The sequence below is a fragment of the Ictalurus punctatus genome, chromosome 17 (genome assembly GCF_001660625.3).
Source record: "Ictalurus punctatus breed USDA103 chromosome 17, Coco_2.0, whole genome shotgun sequence".
In the NCBI taxonomy this organism is placed as follows: domain Eukaryota; kingdom Metazoa; phylum Chordata; class Actinopteri; order Siluriformes; family Ictaluridae; genus Ictalurus; species Ictalurus punctatus.
Window position 1 is genome coordinate 12,687,422 of NC_030432.2, and position 18,498 is coordinate 12,705,919.

Below are 18,498 nucleotides of genomic sequence, written 5' to 3' on the forward strand. Positions count from 1 at the left end.
CTCAATTTATACTTCTATCTCACTTTAAGAATCATAACTAAAAAGAACGCCGGTGCAAGAATGCGAGAATATAATTCTTTTCTAATTTTCATTTCCTATTATTCTTGTTCCCTCATCAATGCTCTGTTTACCTTCAGGAAAAGACTAAAACACCCATTCAAGCGTTATCTTCAAACACTATTTTTTTTTTTTCTGGCTCTCAGCCCCACACCACCACTACAGTCCAGTTGGCCAGTTAATTCACTGGAGGCTCCAGCCACATGCAGTAATTGCTGAGAGCCTATTAAAAATGGTGACCTTACAGAACCTCGTTTAGCTGCCAGCGCTAACGGAGGGAGAATTTAACGAGGGCGACACAGCTAAACAAAGAGACAATCGCACATATTCCAAATGCCAAGTATAAAAAGTGAAAACCATATCCGCAGGCGGCGATGTGGCACACAAGGGTCTGTAATGGAAATAGCTCATCTCCGACTGCATTGTCTGCGCTTTGTGTTTACCAGCTGAAAGTTTAATTGCGAGGAGTCTCATTTCTGACCCACCACACTTCTGCTTCTCTGCTTATGGATAACGAAGAATAGTCACTTTTTCTCCCTCATGTTTCGATCAGTGGCCACGGTTAAACAGGCCCTTCACCCTTGCTATGACTGACTCGTCCCGTCTTTCTCTCCAGCTCTGCCTGCTGTTCCCGTACACACACATGCACACACACATGCACACACACATGCACACACACATGCACACACACATGCACACACACATGCACACACACATGCACACACACATGCACACACACATGCACACACACGCACACACACACACACACACACACACACACACACACACACACACACACACACACACACAGCCCATTGGGAATATTTATAAGAGTAGAGCAGGCACACTGACGAACACAGAGCCCCGCTGGGGGTTTTCCACCCTGGATAGAGAGCAGGAAATGTGTTTGTACAGCACTCTGTAAATCTCACTTCTCATTTGACAATCTGATCTGCATTTAATAACAGACAAAAGTCATAAAGATGCAGCAGAGCTTTGCTTTGTTCACACTGTGTTACAAGATGAACTTGAACTTGACATTTAGAAGTGTGCTGCCCCCCCCCCCCCCCCCCCCCAGACCAAATGTTAAACAGTAAAAAAACACACAAAAAAAAACACATCCTTTTGTGATTAAACACCCACATCTCATTTTTAAGTAACGCTCAGATATTCAGAGCTTGCATTTAACACTTTCCTGAACAGGCTGAATACACTATATTAATATTACACAGACACTGAGGAGCTAAGATCTATTACCAAGAACTGTTATCGCTATAAAATAGACATAAAATACACTATATAGACGCATGTTACTGTACGTTATTACAACTATAGAGGGGTAGTGGTGGCTTAGCGGTTAAGGCTATGGGTTCTTGATCAGAAGGTCAGGGGTTCAAGCTCTGGCGCTGCCAAGCTGCTACTGTTGGGCCCTTGAGTAAAGGCTTAACCCTCTCTGCTCCAGTGGTGCTGTATCATGGCTGACCCTGTGCTCGGACCCCAACTTCCTGGCATGCTGGGGTATGTGAAGAAAAGAATTTCACTGTGCTGTAATGTATACGACCAATAAAGACTCATTATCATTATATGCCACCTACATAAGCTCTTTTTTTACAGCTGAAATAAACCTACATACACATTTAGAAAGGTTTGTTCCAACTGGGGTTAAAAGTCGTAAATACTCCTGTTCAATTCAATTTGATCTGTATAGCGCTTCTAACAACGGACATTGCCTCAAAGCCGCTTTACGGAAACATATAAACACAGGATACAGATTTTAAGTGTGTGAATTTATCCCTAATGAGCATGCTAGTGGTGACAGTGGCAAGGAAAAACTCCCTGTCACAACACATACGTTATAGTGTATGACTACTATGTACACATTTATAAAGGTTTGTTCTAGCAGGAATCAACTGTCATAAAGACTCCTGTCACACACAAATTAGCACTTGTTATTTGGGACTGGAGTCAATCAGGGCCTGTGTGCGAACTACCACACTGTGTGGCCAAAAGTATGTGGACACTTGACCATCACACCCAAATCATGTCTTTATGGAACTCCCTTTGTGCACAGGGGCATTGTCATGCTGGAACATGTTTGGGCCTTTATGTTTCAGTGAAAGGAAATCTCAATATTAAAGCATATGAAGATATTTTAACTGTGTATAGGACAATTTTGTGGCAACAGTCTGGTGAAGGACTACATATGGGTGTGATGGTCAACTGTCCACATGCCTTTAGTCATACAGTGTATGAAACTGATTAGTAAAAATGATTCAACTATCAATAGGGAAACTCAGATCATTCTACTTGGTAGTGTATTCAGACTTGTTACACACTGCCACGTCTGTAACTCTGAAGTTAGCCTCCTTCTTAAAGACACACAGCATGAAGGCACACTGTACTTTGGCCACTCCAAAAGCCCAAAGTACTTCCAACTACTTAACAGTCATACCAACACACACAGTCTCTGGCCTGTTCATTCCTCTGGAGGAAATACAGAATATAGCATGGGTGGCCAATAAGCTAAAGTGGAGACATAAGAGAAGGGATTGTATATTACTCAGGCCTGTAGGCACGAGTGTACCGGGTCAGGGAAACGTTCCTTGCTGTACGTGTGCAGGTAAATGTCGAGATAATCAAATAGAAGCGATTGATTGGTTACAGTGAGCACACCAAGCTTTTATTGGACCATATTAGCCTTGACCTTGAGGGCCACATGTCCTTGAAGATGTAATGCTATAATGTAGCATACTGTGCAAAGTATTCTTAGGGGAAAATACTAACTTCAGCCTGTGTAAAATAGAACATTGAGTTACAATCTAAGCAAAACACAAGGACACAGGAAACAGTGATAGCAGGCAGAAAGCACATATACACATACAGTATCAGTCAAAAATTGCCCAGTTTTAAAAAGATTTCCTTTTTATACGTTTTTAGAATACAACTAAAACTACACGTTACATAATTCAACAGTAAAAAGTGATAATAAAGTGTTAAACAAATCAAAACCTATATTGTAGATCCTCAGAGAGGCGATTTGGCATTTGCTCAACCAGATTCATGAGAAGCCATCTGCTTTTTATTACGGACTTGTAGTCCTCTCATATGCTGTAGAAGCTTTAGTTCATAGTTTTCCTTGTGTGATCAATGAAACCTACTTGTTCTGAAATAAATTCATACATAGGTATCAACTTCACTATATATTTTTTTCTTAGAAACACATTCCAAGCATAAACCATTACATCAAAATGTCTTTACTGTGGAAAACTCAATACATTTTTACTTATATTCAATTTGACTGGTACTGCATGCGTGCGTACACACACACACACACACACACACACACACATACACACACACACACACACACACACACACACACACACACACACTTACCTCTATGCCTATTTGTAGTTTTATCAAACATAAGCATGGCATCCTCTACCTGAAAGAGAAGAGGAAAAAAGGATTAGTGTGTGAAATATAAACATCATGAAATGGCACACTCTGTACTAAAACTGCATTTGAATTTTAATTAAATATAAGATATAGATGCATTTGAATATTAAACACGAACATAAATATTAATGTGCCAATAATTTTATGCTGCCACAGACCGAGCAAACATAGACAGTATTATTATACAGCTCATGTACAGCACAGAAAGTGGATTCTGTCGCGTTCTTAATGCAAAATCGGACGAAGGCAATATTATTAGTTTATCATCAATTTTAATTTTTCAGATCCTTAGGCACTAGAGGATCTACACAAAAAACAAAGGCTAAATTCTAGTGGCTTCCTATTCAACATACTCTCACTGGCCACTTTATTAGGAACTCATATGCTATTCATACAGTTCTCCAGTCAGTCATACGGCAGCAGCGCAATGCATAAAATCACGCAGATGCACATCAACGGCTTCAGCTAAAGTTTACGTCAAACACCGGAAGGCGGAAAAGTGTGACCTCAGTGACTTTGACCGTGGCATTGATGTTGGTGCCAGACGGCTGATTTGAGCACAACATTCATTAGAGTTTACACAAAATGGTGTGAAAAACAAAAAACATCCATGTCTGAGGACAGAATGGCCTTGTTAATGGGAGAGGTCAGAGGAGAATGGCCTGACTGGTTTGAGTTGGCAGGAAGGCTACAGTAACTCAAATAATCACGCTCTACAAAAACATCTTACAATGCACATCATGTTTACATTTACATTTATACATTTAGCAGACGCTTTTATCCAAAGCGACCTACAAATGAGGAAAAACAAGCAAAGCGATATATCTAAATCTACCATACAAGATTTAGAATTGAGTAGCAGTTCTAGAGAAGCAAAGTGCAGGTGTGAGAGCAAGGTTGTTGTTGTTGTTGTTGTTTTTTTAATAATATGGGGGGTTGCCATTTTAGGGGTTAGTTAAGTGCTCACGGAAGAGGTGGGTCTTTATCTGTTTTTTGAAAATAGTGACAGATTCTGCGGTCAGATTCTTGAGGTTGGAAGTTCATTCCACCACTGAGGAACAGTTAGTTTGAAGGTTCTGGATATGTTAAGGTTCTGGATATCTTAAACCTTCTTGTGGATGAGCTAAAACAGCAAAGGACCACATCGGGTTCCACTTCTGTCAGCCAAGAACAGGAATCTGAGGTTATAGGAACAGGCTCACCAAAACTGGACCATATGAAAATGGATGCTGAGGTCCCACCTGCACCCTTGCGAGGTTGCAGAAGCAAACATCTGCTCACAGAGCCGCCAATCAGCAGTATGACAAAGAGCAAACCCGCCAGGCTTAATGTGCCTCATCAGCCTCAATCATCCTCTATAAGAGTCACTCTGACTGGCACACACACTCAGACTGATGGGAACTGTTATCCTCCACAGCAGAAGACGAGTGCTACTACTGCACTAATGCATATGTATGCTAGTCTATCACATTAAACCTGCACTACAGACCAGATAGGCCTCATATGAGTCAGAAACGACTCCAAAATAAGACTCTTTACTTCTACACTGTTTTTTTAGGTGACAAATTAGACCTAAGAGCAGATAGACTCCCTGCTTTGATCTCAAGACTCCCACAGCCCAGCAGGTCCACCTTTAGAGAAATGCCATGATGTGAGGGTGTACGCTCCCTAGGCATGCTGCCCTCGGTGACAGTCGCTAGGTAACAGACCAAGAGCAAGCTGTGTCCTGGTTTGTGCAAAGTGCGAGAAGATACCAGTGACTGAGGGTGCAGTGCACTAATATGAGATGGGGAAAGACAGTGACAGAGCTGGCCTCATATCTAAGTGTCTGTCTCTATAATGTGCACAATCTCTCTCTCTCTCTCTCTCTCTCTCTCTCTCTCTCGCTCTGGTTCAGGTTCAGAGGAACACTGTATCACCTGTCACTGTCACAATATAAGTGCAAACAAATATTACAGCAAGCATTTTGGTTTTCCTTCTCCTGAGTGTGTTTACCTGCTCTGGCATGCTGTCATGTAGCACAACACAAGTTCAACTGCACCACAAGTTTAGTCTGTTAAACCAATGTTTTGTTTTTAATCAATGTGCAGCAATTACATATGGTTTGATGGCACGGGCTACAAAGTAGGGTTGTCAAATCCATTCAAAACTATTACATTTCAATTAAGAGATGCACCGATGTATCGGCCAATAATCGGTATCGAATTATCGAATAACCTAACCCTACTCGCACTGAATTAAAGGGCCAGTACACTGTTCAAAGATTGAAATAAAGATGAGTGACAAAAAATGGTGTATATTGCACAGAAAAATATATTTGTAGAGTAGTGTGTTTCATATGCAGTTCATGTTGAAACAAATTATGATATCTTAATATCATCAAAAATAAAGTATATATTAGGCCTATATATCACCAGTTTGATGTTCAATGATGAAGTAGAAATAATTTTATTTGTCGTGAGTGAATGTGAGACTATCAGGAGGTTTTTTTTAGAATTCAGTCAATGTTACTATGAATTAATAACATTCAATAAGTGAAGAAATCTTACTTTAATCTTCAGAATTTAGTTCATGTGTTAATGTTAATGTGAGTAATGTGTTTTCTGTTTATGAGACCAGGTACTGTGAAACAACTTGTTGAAATGGAGAGAATAAAGTTTTTATTTGCATTTCCTTCAGAATTATGGAATTAATTATTATTAATTTATAAGAAAGCATAAAAGGCAGAACTATCGGTATCAGTTATCGGCTGATATCACTCTGAATAATCGGTTATCGTTATCGGCTGAGAAATTTTGTATCGGTGCATGTCTAATTTTAATAGCACAACAAGATTAATAAAGATTCAATAAAACAAGATGTAGCATTCAAATTCATTTGAATATTAATCTAAAATCTCTGTTTTTTTTTTACACACAAAACGATTTAGCTAAATATTACATTTCTTCTGGCGTTTATCTTCAAATATTTTAAGATTCCAAAGTCAGGCTATATCTCAAATAGCTTAACATCACTATGTTTTATTACACAAAGAATAGTAGAGCTAGAACTAGAGTACAGCTAGTTTATCTGCTAATTAGAACACTATTTCAGAGTTACAAACTCAAAATGTGATATTCCCATCCATCCATCTTCTATACCGCTTATCCTTCCTTCAGGGTCACGGGAAAACCTGGAGCCTATCCCAGGGAGCATTGGGCACAAGGTGGGGACTACACTATGGACACTCCAATCAGCCTACCATGCATGTCTTTGGACTGGGGGAGGAAACCAGAGTACCCGGAGGAAACCCCCACAGCACGGGGAGAACATGCAAACCCCGCACACACAGGGCCACGGTGGGAATTGAATCTCCGACCCTGGAGGCGGGAGGCGAACGTGCTAACCACTGAGCCACCGTGCGCCCTACACGTGATATTACTTTTTAAAACTCTTTGTTCATTTATTATATTCGTTCATCATTCATTCATCTTCTGTTACAGCTTTATCCTGGTCAGGGTTGTGCTGGATTTGGAGCCTATCCCCTGAACACATACTGGATGGGATGTCCATGACATGGCAATATGCACGCGCATACACACACACACACACACACACACACACACACACACACACACACACACACACACACACACAGACTCACACCTTGGGGCAATTTAGGTTAGCCAATCCACCTTCTCATAGGCTTTTGGGAGGTGGGAAGAAAGTGGAGAACCCAGAGGACACCCTATCCACTACACTACACTGGCACAATCGTTTATTCTATTTTCTTAGACAATTGATACATTAAATAATGTGGAAATACAATGACAAATGATGTGCATGTATTCAAATCCTTTCTCCTACTCCAAGCGACACAATTGGATTCCAAATTAGGCAATTCAAATCAGAACATATTACAGAGGCCTGATCTTTCTATTCTATCCTATTCCCAGGCACATGATTACAAATACACAATACCTTTCCATACACAGGAAAGCACATAACATGCACGTCTCCTCCCCTGCTGCTGCTTTGGATTGCCATGAGCTATCAATTTGAGCTGGACTCTGCCTTCCAGCATCCAGGAGATTGTAGGATAAAAGCTCTCTGGCATACATACACACACACACACACACAGACACACAAGCTCAGCATAAACATTATGCAGCGTCTAATCTCTGCCCTGTATAAGAGAAGGGCCTAAAGGATAAAGAGCGTCTCCTCAGTATGTAAGGGGGCTGAGCGCTTCCAACAGATAAGAGTTTTCTGTATACTGAGAACACAAGAAGAAAAAAAAGCAGAGAAACCGAGCCTCTTGGAGAGCTTGTCTGTTAACCAGCGATTCAGAGAAGGGCCTCTTTTGGTGTTTACCTGATGCTAATGTGGCTAGCAGAGATGTTGGAGTCGCATTGGAAATGGCCCTGACCTTTACTTGTTAGCTTTTGTGCCGTTGCTTACAGCTGAGAGGGGGTCAGAGTCCGGGCCTGCGGCACGCGGATCGATGCGGAACACCACTTTAGTCAGCGTTTGCTCCCGCCGTCATGCTGAGCTCCCTTACAGTGCAGAGATGTGGTGAAGAATTAATTAGCTGAGTTTTGTGGATGGAGAGGAAAAGGCAAAAGAGACGACGGGAGAGGTAGCAGGCCGCAATACAGGAGGCCTGATTGCTCACACGCCATTAAAAGCGCCTATGGTGGTCAAGCTACTTTACCATTAAACCCAATTACCATTAATTGACTGAACAGGCGGCACCTTGGCTGTTGACTAATATGTAGCATATGACAGGGTACCGTGGCTAAGCCCCATCATAATGCCTCTTTTATGGCAGACAAAGATGTGGCAGGCCTGCCAGAGCAGCGATAAAACCACCTTTAAATGCAGTTTGTGAAACTGAGGTTTCTCTCAGGCTGAAATTTATGTCTCTTATTAGCAGGGGGGCCAAGCGTTTCCCCCCTCTGAGACCCTGGCCTTTATGGGCTCTTAGTGCTGGACTGTTATGAGGTAAAACTCAGTCCAGGCAAAGTGCGAACCAAGAAAGAGCTCATATAAAATATAGAACAATAACAAATGCTCAAATTATTTAGACAGAAACGGTGACCTTCAGCACTATATCTGCCAAAATGATGAAAACCTTGTACCTGACTTAGTACTACTACATAAAACAAGGAAATCTGTCTCTATAACAGAGCGCTAAACAGCCGGAGTCACGTGTCATTCATTTCTGCATCCCGTTCTGTCCGCTTCCTCACCACTGCCTTAGCACACTTACTGTATCTGACAGCCCGATCTCCTTTAAGTAAGCAATATAATTGGAAATTCAGCTGGACCGCTTTTTTTATTCACAGCAACATGTATCAGCAGGGGAACAGGAGGGAATACCCACCACAGCCAGCCCCGGAAACGTGTTTACACACAGCCGATAAACGCAAAACGCAATCCAAGACTTAAATTCACACGGCCACGGGAGAGAGAGACAGCCACCTCCTGCCACCCGCATACACATTAAACCTCCCTCAGAGTGCAGAGGAAAACAAGCGGACCTCCTTTTCTCCTCTTTTCCACACGTCAGACGAGCACAGACGGACGTAGTGCAGAAGCTGGAACTCCTCAAAACACGCGAGCGCAAAATTTTTAATCAGACTTTTAGAATTATTTAGCGTGGGACAAACACAGCCATATGCTCGAAGACTGGAAGCATTCTGACAGAGCGAAAGTGCAAGCTTCTGATTTATCCGATGAATTTATGCAGAGTGACAGCAGTTAAACAGCGCTCTAATCACTTATGTGCTACATAAGGGCCAGGCGAGATTGGATGTTAATGTATGGAGAGGATGTTTTGCAGAACATATTGAAAACAAGGAAAGGGTTTTAATTAAAGGAGCATGTACAAAACATGTCCAACATCTGTTAATTTTAAAGAATTATATGTGATAATGAGCGTCATCGCAAACACCAACACACGCAATAACCCATACACAACCATGCTCGTCTTATCATGCTTATAAGGATCTTCTACTGACGTAATTATTGATCCATCAGCTTTCTGTAGCAATCCACGTTCTTTTTTCCTTACCCTTCACAGGGTCGCAGGGGAGCCTATCCCAGGGAACTCGGGGCACCAGGTGGGGGACACCCTGGACGGGGTGCTAACCCATCGCAGGGCACAATCGCACACACTCACAAATTACTGACAGTACAGTACAGAGCATGTCTTTGGACTGGGGGAGGAAACCGGAGCACCCGGAGGAAACCCTCCAAGCACGGGGAGAACATGCAAGCTCTGTGCACGCAGGGTGGGGGCGGAAATTGAACCCCCGACCCCAGAGGTGCAAGGCAAATGCGCTAAACACTAACCACTGCGTGCCCACCTGATGTAATTATTAATGCAGCTAATTAATGCTGAATCAAACCTTTACCTTAATCTTAACCTTAAACAAAAGGAAACATTTTGACTGTTTTAGTTTGTAATAATTATTACGATTATTGTTATTATTCCGATTATTATAATTATACAGAAAATAAGTTTTCAGGTATTTCTATTCTCATGGGGAAATTTGGTCCCCACCAAGATATGAACACACACGGACACGCACGGACACACAGACACAGACACACACACACACACACACACACACACAATGTCTACACAAAAGGACAGAGTAAAGAGAGAAGTAAGAAATGCATGTAAACAGCTCTTTGGTGTTTGCATGAAGCACTCAATGGCTCAGTGGCTTGATAAGCAATGAGAGAATAGTTGAAGCACATCTCCAACATTTATCATAGGTGTGTGTGTGTGTGTGTGTGTGTCAGTGCAAATAAACACACCGATCAAACACAAACAGGACTGAGGTGGAAATGGATATTCAAAGGCAGGCCTCGGTTGGCTGTGGGGCCGGGTGGACGAGGGGAGATATTTATTTGCATAACAGAATTGGAAGCGACTGCTGGCACACAATCCACTGCCGTACCTCCCACACGCACCCTGCAGCCTATGACCTTTCACATTCTTCATTCTTTTTCTAAAAAAAAAAAAAAAAAAAAAAAAAAAACAATAAAAAATATCAGGCTAAGAAACTTCGTATTTTTATTTTCTACAAAAAGAAGAGGATCTGGTGATGTGGCCTCTTGTTTTGGTGAGAGAGAATTCCTCAAAAGGAAATGTCTCCTGGAAAGGCTAAAGTGAAGTCAATTCAGTGGTGGTGGTGATGTTCCACTGCAAAATGATCAGCTTCAGGGATAAAACAAACCAACAGAGCTTGAAACCAACAGCGTAAACAGTGATGCATCCTTTGGCAACAAGACTAGTCCTTCTAATTAGTATGTCTTAAAATATGCTTCAAACAGAATGGAAACTATTGAAGAAAAACAATTTTAGACATTTCACCTTGTTGTGACCTTGACTTGAAAATCTAATCGGTTCACCTGCTGGTTAAAATGATCATTCCAAATAAAGCCTACAAACTTTCAACCCAATTGTTCTTGAGATATTGTGCTAATGAGAATCTGGGATGGATACACAGACAACCTGAAAACATAATGCCACCTAGGACTGGCTAGGTGGTTGGTGTGTGTGTGTGTGTGTGTGTGTGTGTGTGTGTGTGTGTGTGTGTGTGTGTGTGTGTGTGTGTGTGTGTGTGTGTGTGTGTGTGTGTGTGTGTGTGTGTGTGTGTGTGTGTGTGTGTGTGTGTGTGTGTTGCTCTGCAATGGACTGGCATATCGTCCAGGGTGTGTTCCTTTCTTCTGCACCTCTGACTCTAAATCCACAGATTGTCTGAACATTTTAAACACTGTCTGTATATTATTATTGTAATGTAAGCTTTACTTCTTTGAGCATGCATTACTTTATAAACCAAGCATTCCGGACACAGTAAACAATGCATGTGTATGGCGATTATGTGTGTCATTTTCAATTCTGAGATGTTTGAAGTTCAATCGTTTCATCTGTCCTTATTCTTAACACACTGACAAATATAAGTGATGCACCAGAGCAAAATTCGAGATTTTACACTTTTCTCAGTGTCTAAGTACGTATACACCTGACCATCACACCCATATGTGTTCCTTCTCCAAACTATTACCACAAAGCTGGAAGCACACTATTTTCTAGAATGTCTTCGCATGCTGAAGCATTATGATTTCTCTACGCTGAAACTAACAGACCTAGCCCAAACCTGCTCCAGAATGACACTGCCCCTGGTCCATGAAGACACGGTTTGACAAAGTTAGTGTGGAAGAACTTGACTGACCTGCACAAAGCACTGACCCTCAACCCCACTGAAAACCTTCGGGATGAATTAGAACACAGACTGCATGTCTCGTCTAACATCAGTGCCTGACCTCACTAATGCTCTAGTGATTGAATGAGCACAGATCCTCACTGCCTCGCTCCAAAATCTAGTTCAAAGTCTTCCCAGATGAATGGAGGGTATTATAACAGCAAACGGGGGACCAATTCCATATAAATGCTCATTGGTTTTGGAATGGAATGTTCAACAAACACATGTGGTTATGGTCACGTGTCCACATACTTTTGGTTGTGCAGGTTTTTTTAAATTCTGGCGTTCTACATAAAGTTTAGTGGAAAGACACAAAACCCATATAGTATTATATCTACAGCTCAGGGTCAAAGAGAGAGAGAGAGCCAGAGAGAGAGAGAGAGAGAGAGAGAGAGAGAGAGAGAGAGTCAAATTCCAGCCTCAGAGCAACACCCCATCTAAATGAATAGGCTTCAGGACCCCTGCAATAAAGGATTTACTCCCTGTGCATTATCAAGCTGCTGTCACTCCAACACCAGCACCATGATGAGGGAAGGTGGAAATGTATGTAAATCTGCTCACTTAAGTGACAGCCTAAAGATGGGAAACAGATGAGATTAGGTACTGATGACCTTTTTTCTTTTTTCTTTTTTGCAGGCAGGCCCCTGATAAACTCATTTATGCCCTTAAACGTTTAATTACCTGAACCATATCACACCAACACTGCATTCAGGGATTTGGACAGAAATCCTGTCTAAATCCAGGCATATCGTACTGTCTGTCAGTTACTGTGAGGAGAGCAGAGGCATTAATCAGATTTCATTTGCTCTGAAGACATTAATTATTGTGTGGAGAAAGACAGCAAGTCGACATGCCTCTAATGATTTAGTGTTAGCTTAAGGAGAATTAGAACTGATGTTTTCATGATAATGCATCATTCTTACCAAATGTTACGCCAGCTCTCAAAAAGGTCGAATCACATGCAGGTTCAAATAAAAATTGATATAACTGCTTAAAACAATCATGTCAAGATTCCTAGTACATTTGTCTATGCATTTCTCAAGTGTGTGAAAAAAAAACCAAACTGATAAATAACATCAATTTGAGAACATGATCAAACATAACATTAAAACCACCTGCCTAATATTGTGTAGGTCCCCCTGCACTGTGTATTTAGACACCTTTATATCATAGCCAGCATTAACCTTTTCAGTGGTCCTTCCTTGGACCACTATTAGTAAGTATTAACCACTGCATAGCAGAAACTCCCTACAAGACCTGCCATTTTGGAGATGCTCTGACCCAGTCGTCTAGCCATCACAATTTAGCCCTGGCTGTTTATCCTTACGCTTGCCCATTTTCCCTGCGTTCAACACATCAACTTTGAGAACTGACTCTTCACTTGCTGCCTAATATTTCCTACCCCTTGACAGCTGCCACTGAAAGGAGATAATTAATGTTATTCACGTCACCTGTCAGTGGTTTTAATGTTATGGCTGATCAGTGTAGATTATTCATAGGTAGCTTCAACCTGAATTCATATAAACTCAGGTTCTGGGTATATATAAAGCTGTTCAAGTTCTCAGTTCAAGCCTTTACGGCTCATTCTCCTTAACACTCATTAACAAAACCTAATCAGCAAACATAAACCCTTCTCTTTGTTTAGCCCTGGGAATAAAGAAGCAGTTTGGCTAAAACACCAACGGAAACAGCTCGTACACACAATACAACGGGTGGTGAGTTACAGCTGCTGCTGTATCACACCTGATAAGGATGTCAGAAATAAGAAAATTCATGAATACATGAAGAGGGCCTAGGGTAGAACCTTAATGTAGCACCTTCATATTGCATATGTACAATTTAATAGAGGTATTTAAGATATGCTCTTCAAAATTAAATTACATTTCGGGTTTCCCGCCAACATTGTAACTCGTGCGATTCACACCGACATATGATTGATCCCAGTGCTAATTAGCATGTATTAATTTTCATAAAGCAGAGCCTTATAGGTTCTAAGTAGAATGCTAGCTAACTGCTGCTAAAGCTAGTTATTTGTTTGAGTTGTTGCCCAGACTAGTATTCCTAAATTGCAGCTGTTATGATCGAGGATTATATCCTGCTGTTTGCGTTGTTTGTTATAACCGTTATGCTGCTTATCCAAGAAGTCAAGCTAAACATAGCTATATCTGCTGACAACACTAACTCAGCAAGCTACCTGAGTTAAATACAGTAACTCACTAGCTATGCCGCTAATTCAGCAATGATGATGAATGATGTTGGGCTGCATCAAATTACTGTTGGACTGTCAAATATAGAATATAGAATTTTGTATTAATTAATATTTTTAGTATTGATCAAAATGCTAGAATGCTACAGAGGGTTGCATTTAAAAAAAATGTTAGATGTAGAAAGCTAGAACTGTTAACTATCCAAAGAACTCTTGACAAAAGTGTAGCTAACCTTTAAATAAACCAGTCATTAAATAAACAATAACAGCACCGAAATTCATCCAGAAGACATATTCTCTGTCTGAGCATTCATAAAGATCATGGCATGTATGAGGCCACTCCATTCCAAGTCAATCCCATGGTGGCCTTTCACTGCACTGCTCCATCTCTTGGCAAGAGTCATCCACAAAAGCCCACTGTTGCCCAGAACGATTGTGTGATCTGGGCCAGAAGGCCATGGAACGAGACAGGCCACATTAGTGGAGGCTGGCCTAGAGAGAGGGCACCAGGTGACACCACGGCCACTCATTACCCAACTCAGCTCGAAGCACAGCGCTGGAACACTGTCATGGCGCCGTGACAAGCCTTCCATGCAAGATTTATCCATACTCTCTGAATTGTGCCGTCTTGACCAGAGGGTCTGGTGATGAATTCCCAACTATTTCTGTTTGCAAGCTGTTCGGGAGCAATGGATTACACCAGGATTTTATTTATGGAGCTTTAACATGCCAGGCTGAACCCCCTATTCGCCACTTTGGCCAAGCAGCCATTCTTCGCCTGAGTATATATTACAGCTGGGAGCATGTGAGGGGCACATTATGTCCCTCTAGCAGGGCCAACTGATGGAACCATAAGGCAATGTTTTCAAGCTAAAATAGCAAGTGGGGAGACAGGGGAACTAAGAAGCCCATAGGAGGATTCTAGATTTATAAAGGATTTGGAAACTAACTCTGGGGTCCATCCATTCTGGTGCCATGTTCCCTGCATGATTCAGAAATCATGCAGGGAACATGGCACCAGAATGGGAACTGGCTGTGTTACTTACTAGATTGGGAAGCATGTAAAGCATAGTGGCATTTTTCATTGCACTGTCAGTATAAACAGTACATCAGCTAAAGCCCAAAAACAAAACAAGCAATCTTCTCCGTCGCACAATGATGCTGAATAGATGATAATAACAGAAGGGCAAAAGCCTTAAACTGGCTGCGTGTGATCTAAAATGAGAGAAACTGGCTAGCTGTGGATAAAACCAGCAAAAGTCATTTCTCCACATTATTTCCAGTGCACTGAGTTTCTATAGCTGGACAAAATTGTACTGTTTTGCAGCTAATAGCAATAATGACTGGTAAACACTGTTGGCTAACGTCTGTTAAAGCTAGCTAGTTGTTTGAAATTTCTTTAGTTGAGGGTAGACCAGCATCCATTAATGACAGCTGATATGAAGCATTGTTTCCTGCAGATTTTCTTCATTCATATAACTGTTAGGCTGCTTGTAGAAGAAAGTGCTAACCCAGCTAGCTATATGAGTCAGCTACCTAACTAGCTATGCTCCAAAATTCAGCACCAGCAGTTGCTGTTGTAGTGCTGCATCCAATTAATGCTAGGATGTCTTTAAAATTGTATTGAATTTTGCTATTCTTAATATATTTAGTATTCAAATGCTTTCATCTCAATAAATGTATAATTCTATCCATAAAAGATCCACCATCTGCAAGTTAGGCTGAATCCAAAATGGCTTCCTACTCACTAAATATGGAGACTCTGGAGAGTGTAACCTAATGGCACCAGACACAACATGCAGTGCAATAAACATGTCCAATAGAACACCAATTGAAATGGTGAAAATGAGCAACTCCAACAAGTGCCTTTTGGAAATAACTAGTAACATGTAATATCACTTATGGACACATTTTTTCTAGTTTTTATATTTGATTTTTTAAAAAAATGTATACAGAATATAATTGAAAATGTTGTGTAAAGTATGCTATAAGAGGCATTCATTCAAAGCCTTTTCCTGCATCAAACAACAAAAAGTGCCGCTTAGCCTAAAAGTTCGGCATCTTAATGGACTACGATAACTAAAAAATAATATTTCAAATGTTAAATATGTACATACACTTTTATGCATATATTTACATATCTCAATTTACTAATAAAATAGAAGTCTTACAAAAAAAAAAAAAAAGAAATCATTTCCTATAACACGAATAAAAAAATAAACAAATTCATGATCAACAACTCCCTGTATCAAAATCATGATGAATGATAAATTATTAGCGTAATTCAGACCTGCAACACCTCTGGGTAATGTTTTTCTCCATGTAAGTACACAGATTAGAGATATTAAGAGCTTGAAATTTTGTAATTAAGCCTGCTAACTGGATTGCAAAGAGGAATTCTGGGACACTGGCAAGCCTGGTGTCCAAATGCACAAATTTACAAATAAATTTGAATCTGTCAGTTTTCATTAAGGTGCATGTGATGGGCAGGCAATGTAGTGTGCCGCTCAGGAAATAACAGCAGTGTGAAGGTTGTTCCATGCCAAATGAACTGGGAGTGGGATCAAGCAGGGCAGTTTACTGTGGCAAAGCCTTAGAAAAGCTCAGGGCTAGCAACCTCACTCCCTCTCTCTCTGCCTTTCTCATCTCGCCTCTCAGATTGATGGTAAAACTGCAGCAGCTGTGGAACAAGAGCACACGAATCCAAGTTTTTCCTGGAGAGGGGCAGTGTCATTTTCAGCACAAAGGCAAAAAATACCCCAAACATTTTTGCTCATTCTTTAGAACTGGTGACATAAGAGCAGTCGAGAGCTCACCTTTGCTCCCGTTTTTCTTATCTGACAAGCCAACATCACCCTCAGAGACACACTAGAGGACACTCTCAGTCACACACTGAAGCGGGAATCATTGCCAAAAACCCCACTGATGCTCCTGTTTACATTTCAGTACTCTAGAAAGTTATTAAATCTGTCATAGAGGAGGAGAGCAGCTGATAGCACAGTAACTGATAGATGAATATGCCACAGACCGAGGGATATGGAGAATAAACTAAAACACACCTGGATTTCAATAAACATAATATCAATCTTCCAAAAGCATGGCAGGTTTGATGTGCATCCTATTATAGTGGCTGCAGATGTACAAAGCTGATAAAAACGCATTAGGGGTTATATCAGAGTGTTCATTTCAATTACAGCTCCTGCCAAGCCTTCACCCCCTGCAGTTCTTTATTTAGTGCAGCCGCTAAAGCCTTTATAAGGCACATTCAATAGCATGACATTCACCACAAAAAAGAGAAGAAAGATTCTCTTTTTTTTTTGCGAGCCAGTACTCCTCTGTAATGTAAAACACTGTAATTTCTGCTGTTTTCTGATAACTTGTTCCCTTTTTTTTTTTCGAGCCAAGGAAATACCAGGGCACATTCTGAATACCGTTATACATCCCTCTATTTATTAAAGCTTGAATTAACATGACAGGGAGTTTTGTCAAGGGAGTCTTTACAACGGCCCAGGGAGCAGTTCCACACGACAGTAATAGTCTACAGTTAATATACTTGAGTGATGTAGGTTTCTCGCTGTTATAAAGCAGAACAAAAGAGGTTTATTTGAAGTGTGAATACAAAGGTGGAATTGTAAAGCCGAGGTGAGAGGCACTGGAGATGAAAGCTGGGTTATTTCAGATAGCACAGCGAGTGAATTAAAACAAAGAAAATGGTGAGGGAGGGAGAGAGAGAGAGAGACAGAGAGAGAGAGAGAGAGAGAGAGAGAGAGAGAGAGAGAGAGAGAGGAATCAGACACGTTCACAAGAGAACCATGAGCCACTTTTACTGTTCTACCTTCACACTGTTAAAACGCAACTTTTGTTAAATTATCATCTTTTATGCAACAAGTGGCCTTGAGTTCTTAGGCTTTGTCTTTTATATGAGTACAGACCTGCTAACCTTAAAGAGGAATACTTAGTTCCGCAGCATAGAGTGGGAGTAAGAGTAAAAAAAACATAAAACAATATTTTCAATATAGTCTTTTAAAAATCCCTCGTCAAATAACTGATGATTCCACACGGCCGACATTTATCACAGTTCAGCTGCTGCTCCGACCATTTGAACAAGTCTGTGCAGGCCGGCGTAGACGCGTGAAGTAAATAAACAACATTTGTATAACATATCTTATGAATTAATATAACCATTCTCTAAATATTTTCCCCCATTCTCTTTTGGATTTCTTTCGATTTTTTTGCACCATTTTTGCCCAAAATGTTTGCTGGAAGAAATTTCAGTGCATCCCTAATACATAATAATCCCTCAAATATACTAAACTGATATACATGTCTAAGTAAAAGTCAAACATACTGCACATGTAAAACGTTCTCCGTTTACATAGACAGGAAAGGACACCACATCAGTGCAACTTTCAAACAAGAAAAATCTCATCAAAATGAGAGAACTGGCCAAAAGATTACTTTTTTTTTTTAATCATAGAATTTTTATTGGAAAATTCCATTTTACATATTGTAACACCC

At 40.8% G+C, this 18,498-nt stretch overlaps 1 protein-coding gene across 9 annotated transcripts in view; it reads right to left on the reverse strand.

The window, feature by feature from the left end:
• The window catches only part of msi2b (musashi RNA-binding protein 2b), a 265,064-nt gene that overhangs the window by 124,594 nt on the left and 121,972 nt on the right, over positions 1-18,498 (reverse strand). For all 9 annotated transcript variants that reach the window (XM_047161316.2, XM_047161317.2, XM_047161319.2 and 6 more), the window contains exon 7: positions 3,454-3,502. In XM_047161316.2, the coding sequence (XP_047017272.1) occupies positions 3,454-3,502 (49 nt within the window). The remainder of the gene's footprint in view (positions 1-3,453; positions 3,503-18,498) is intronic.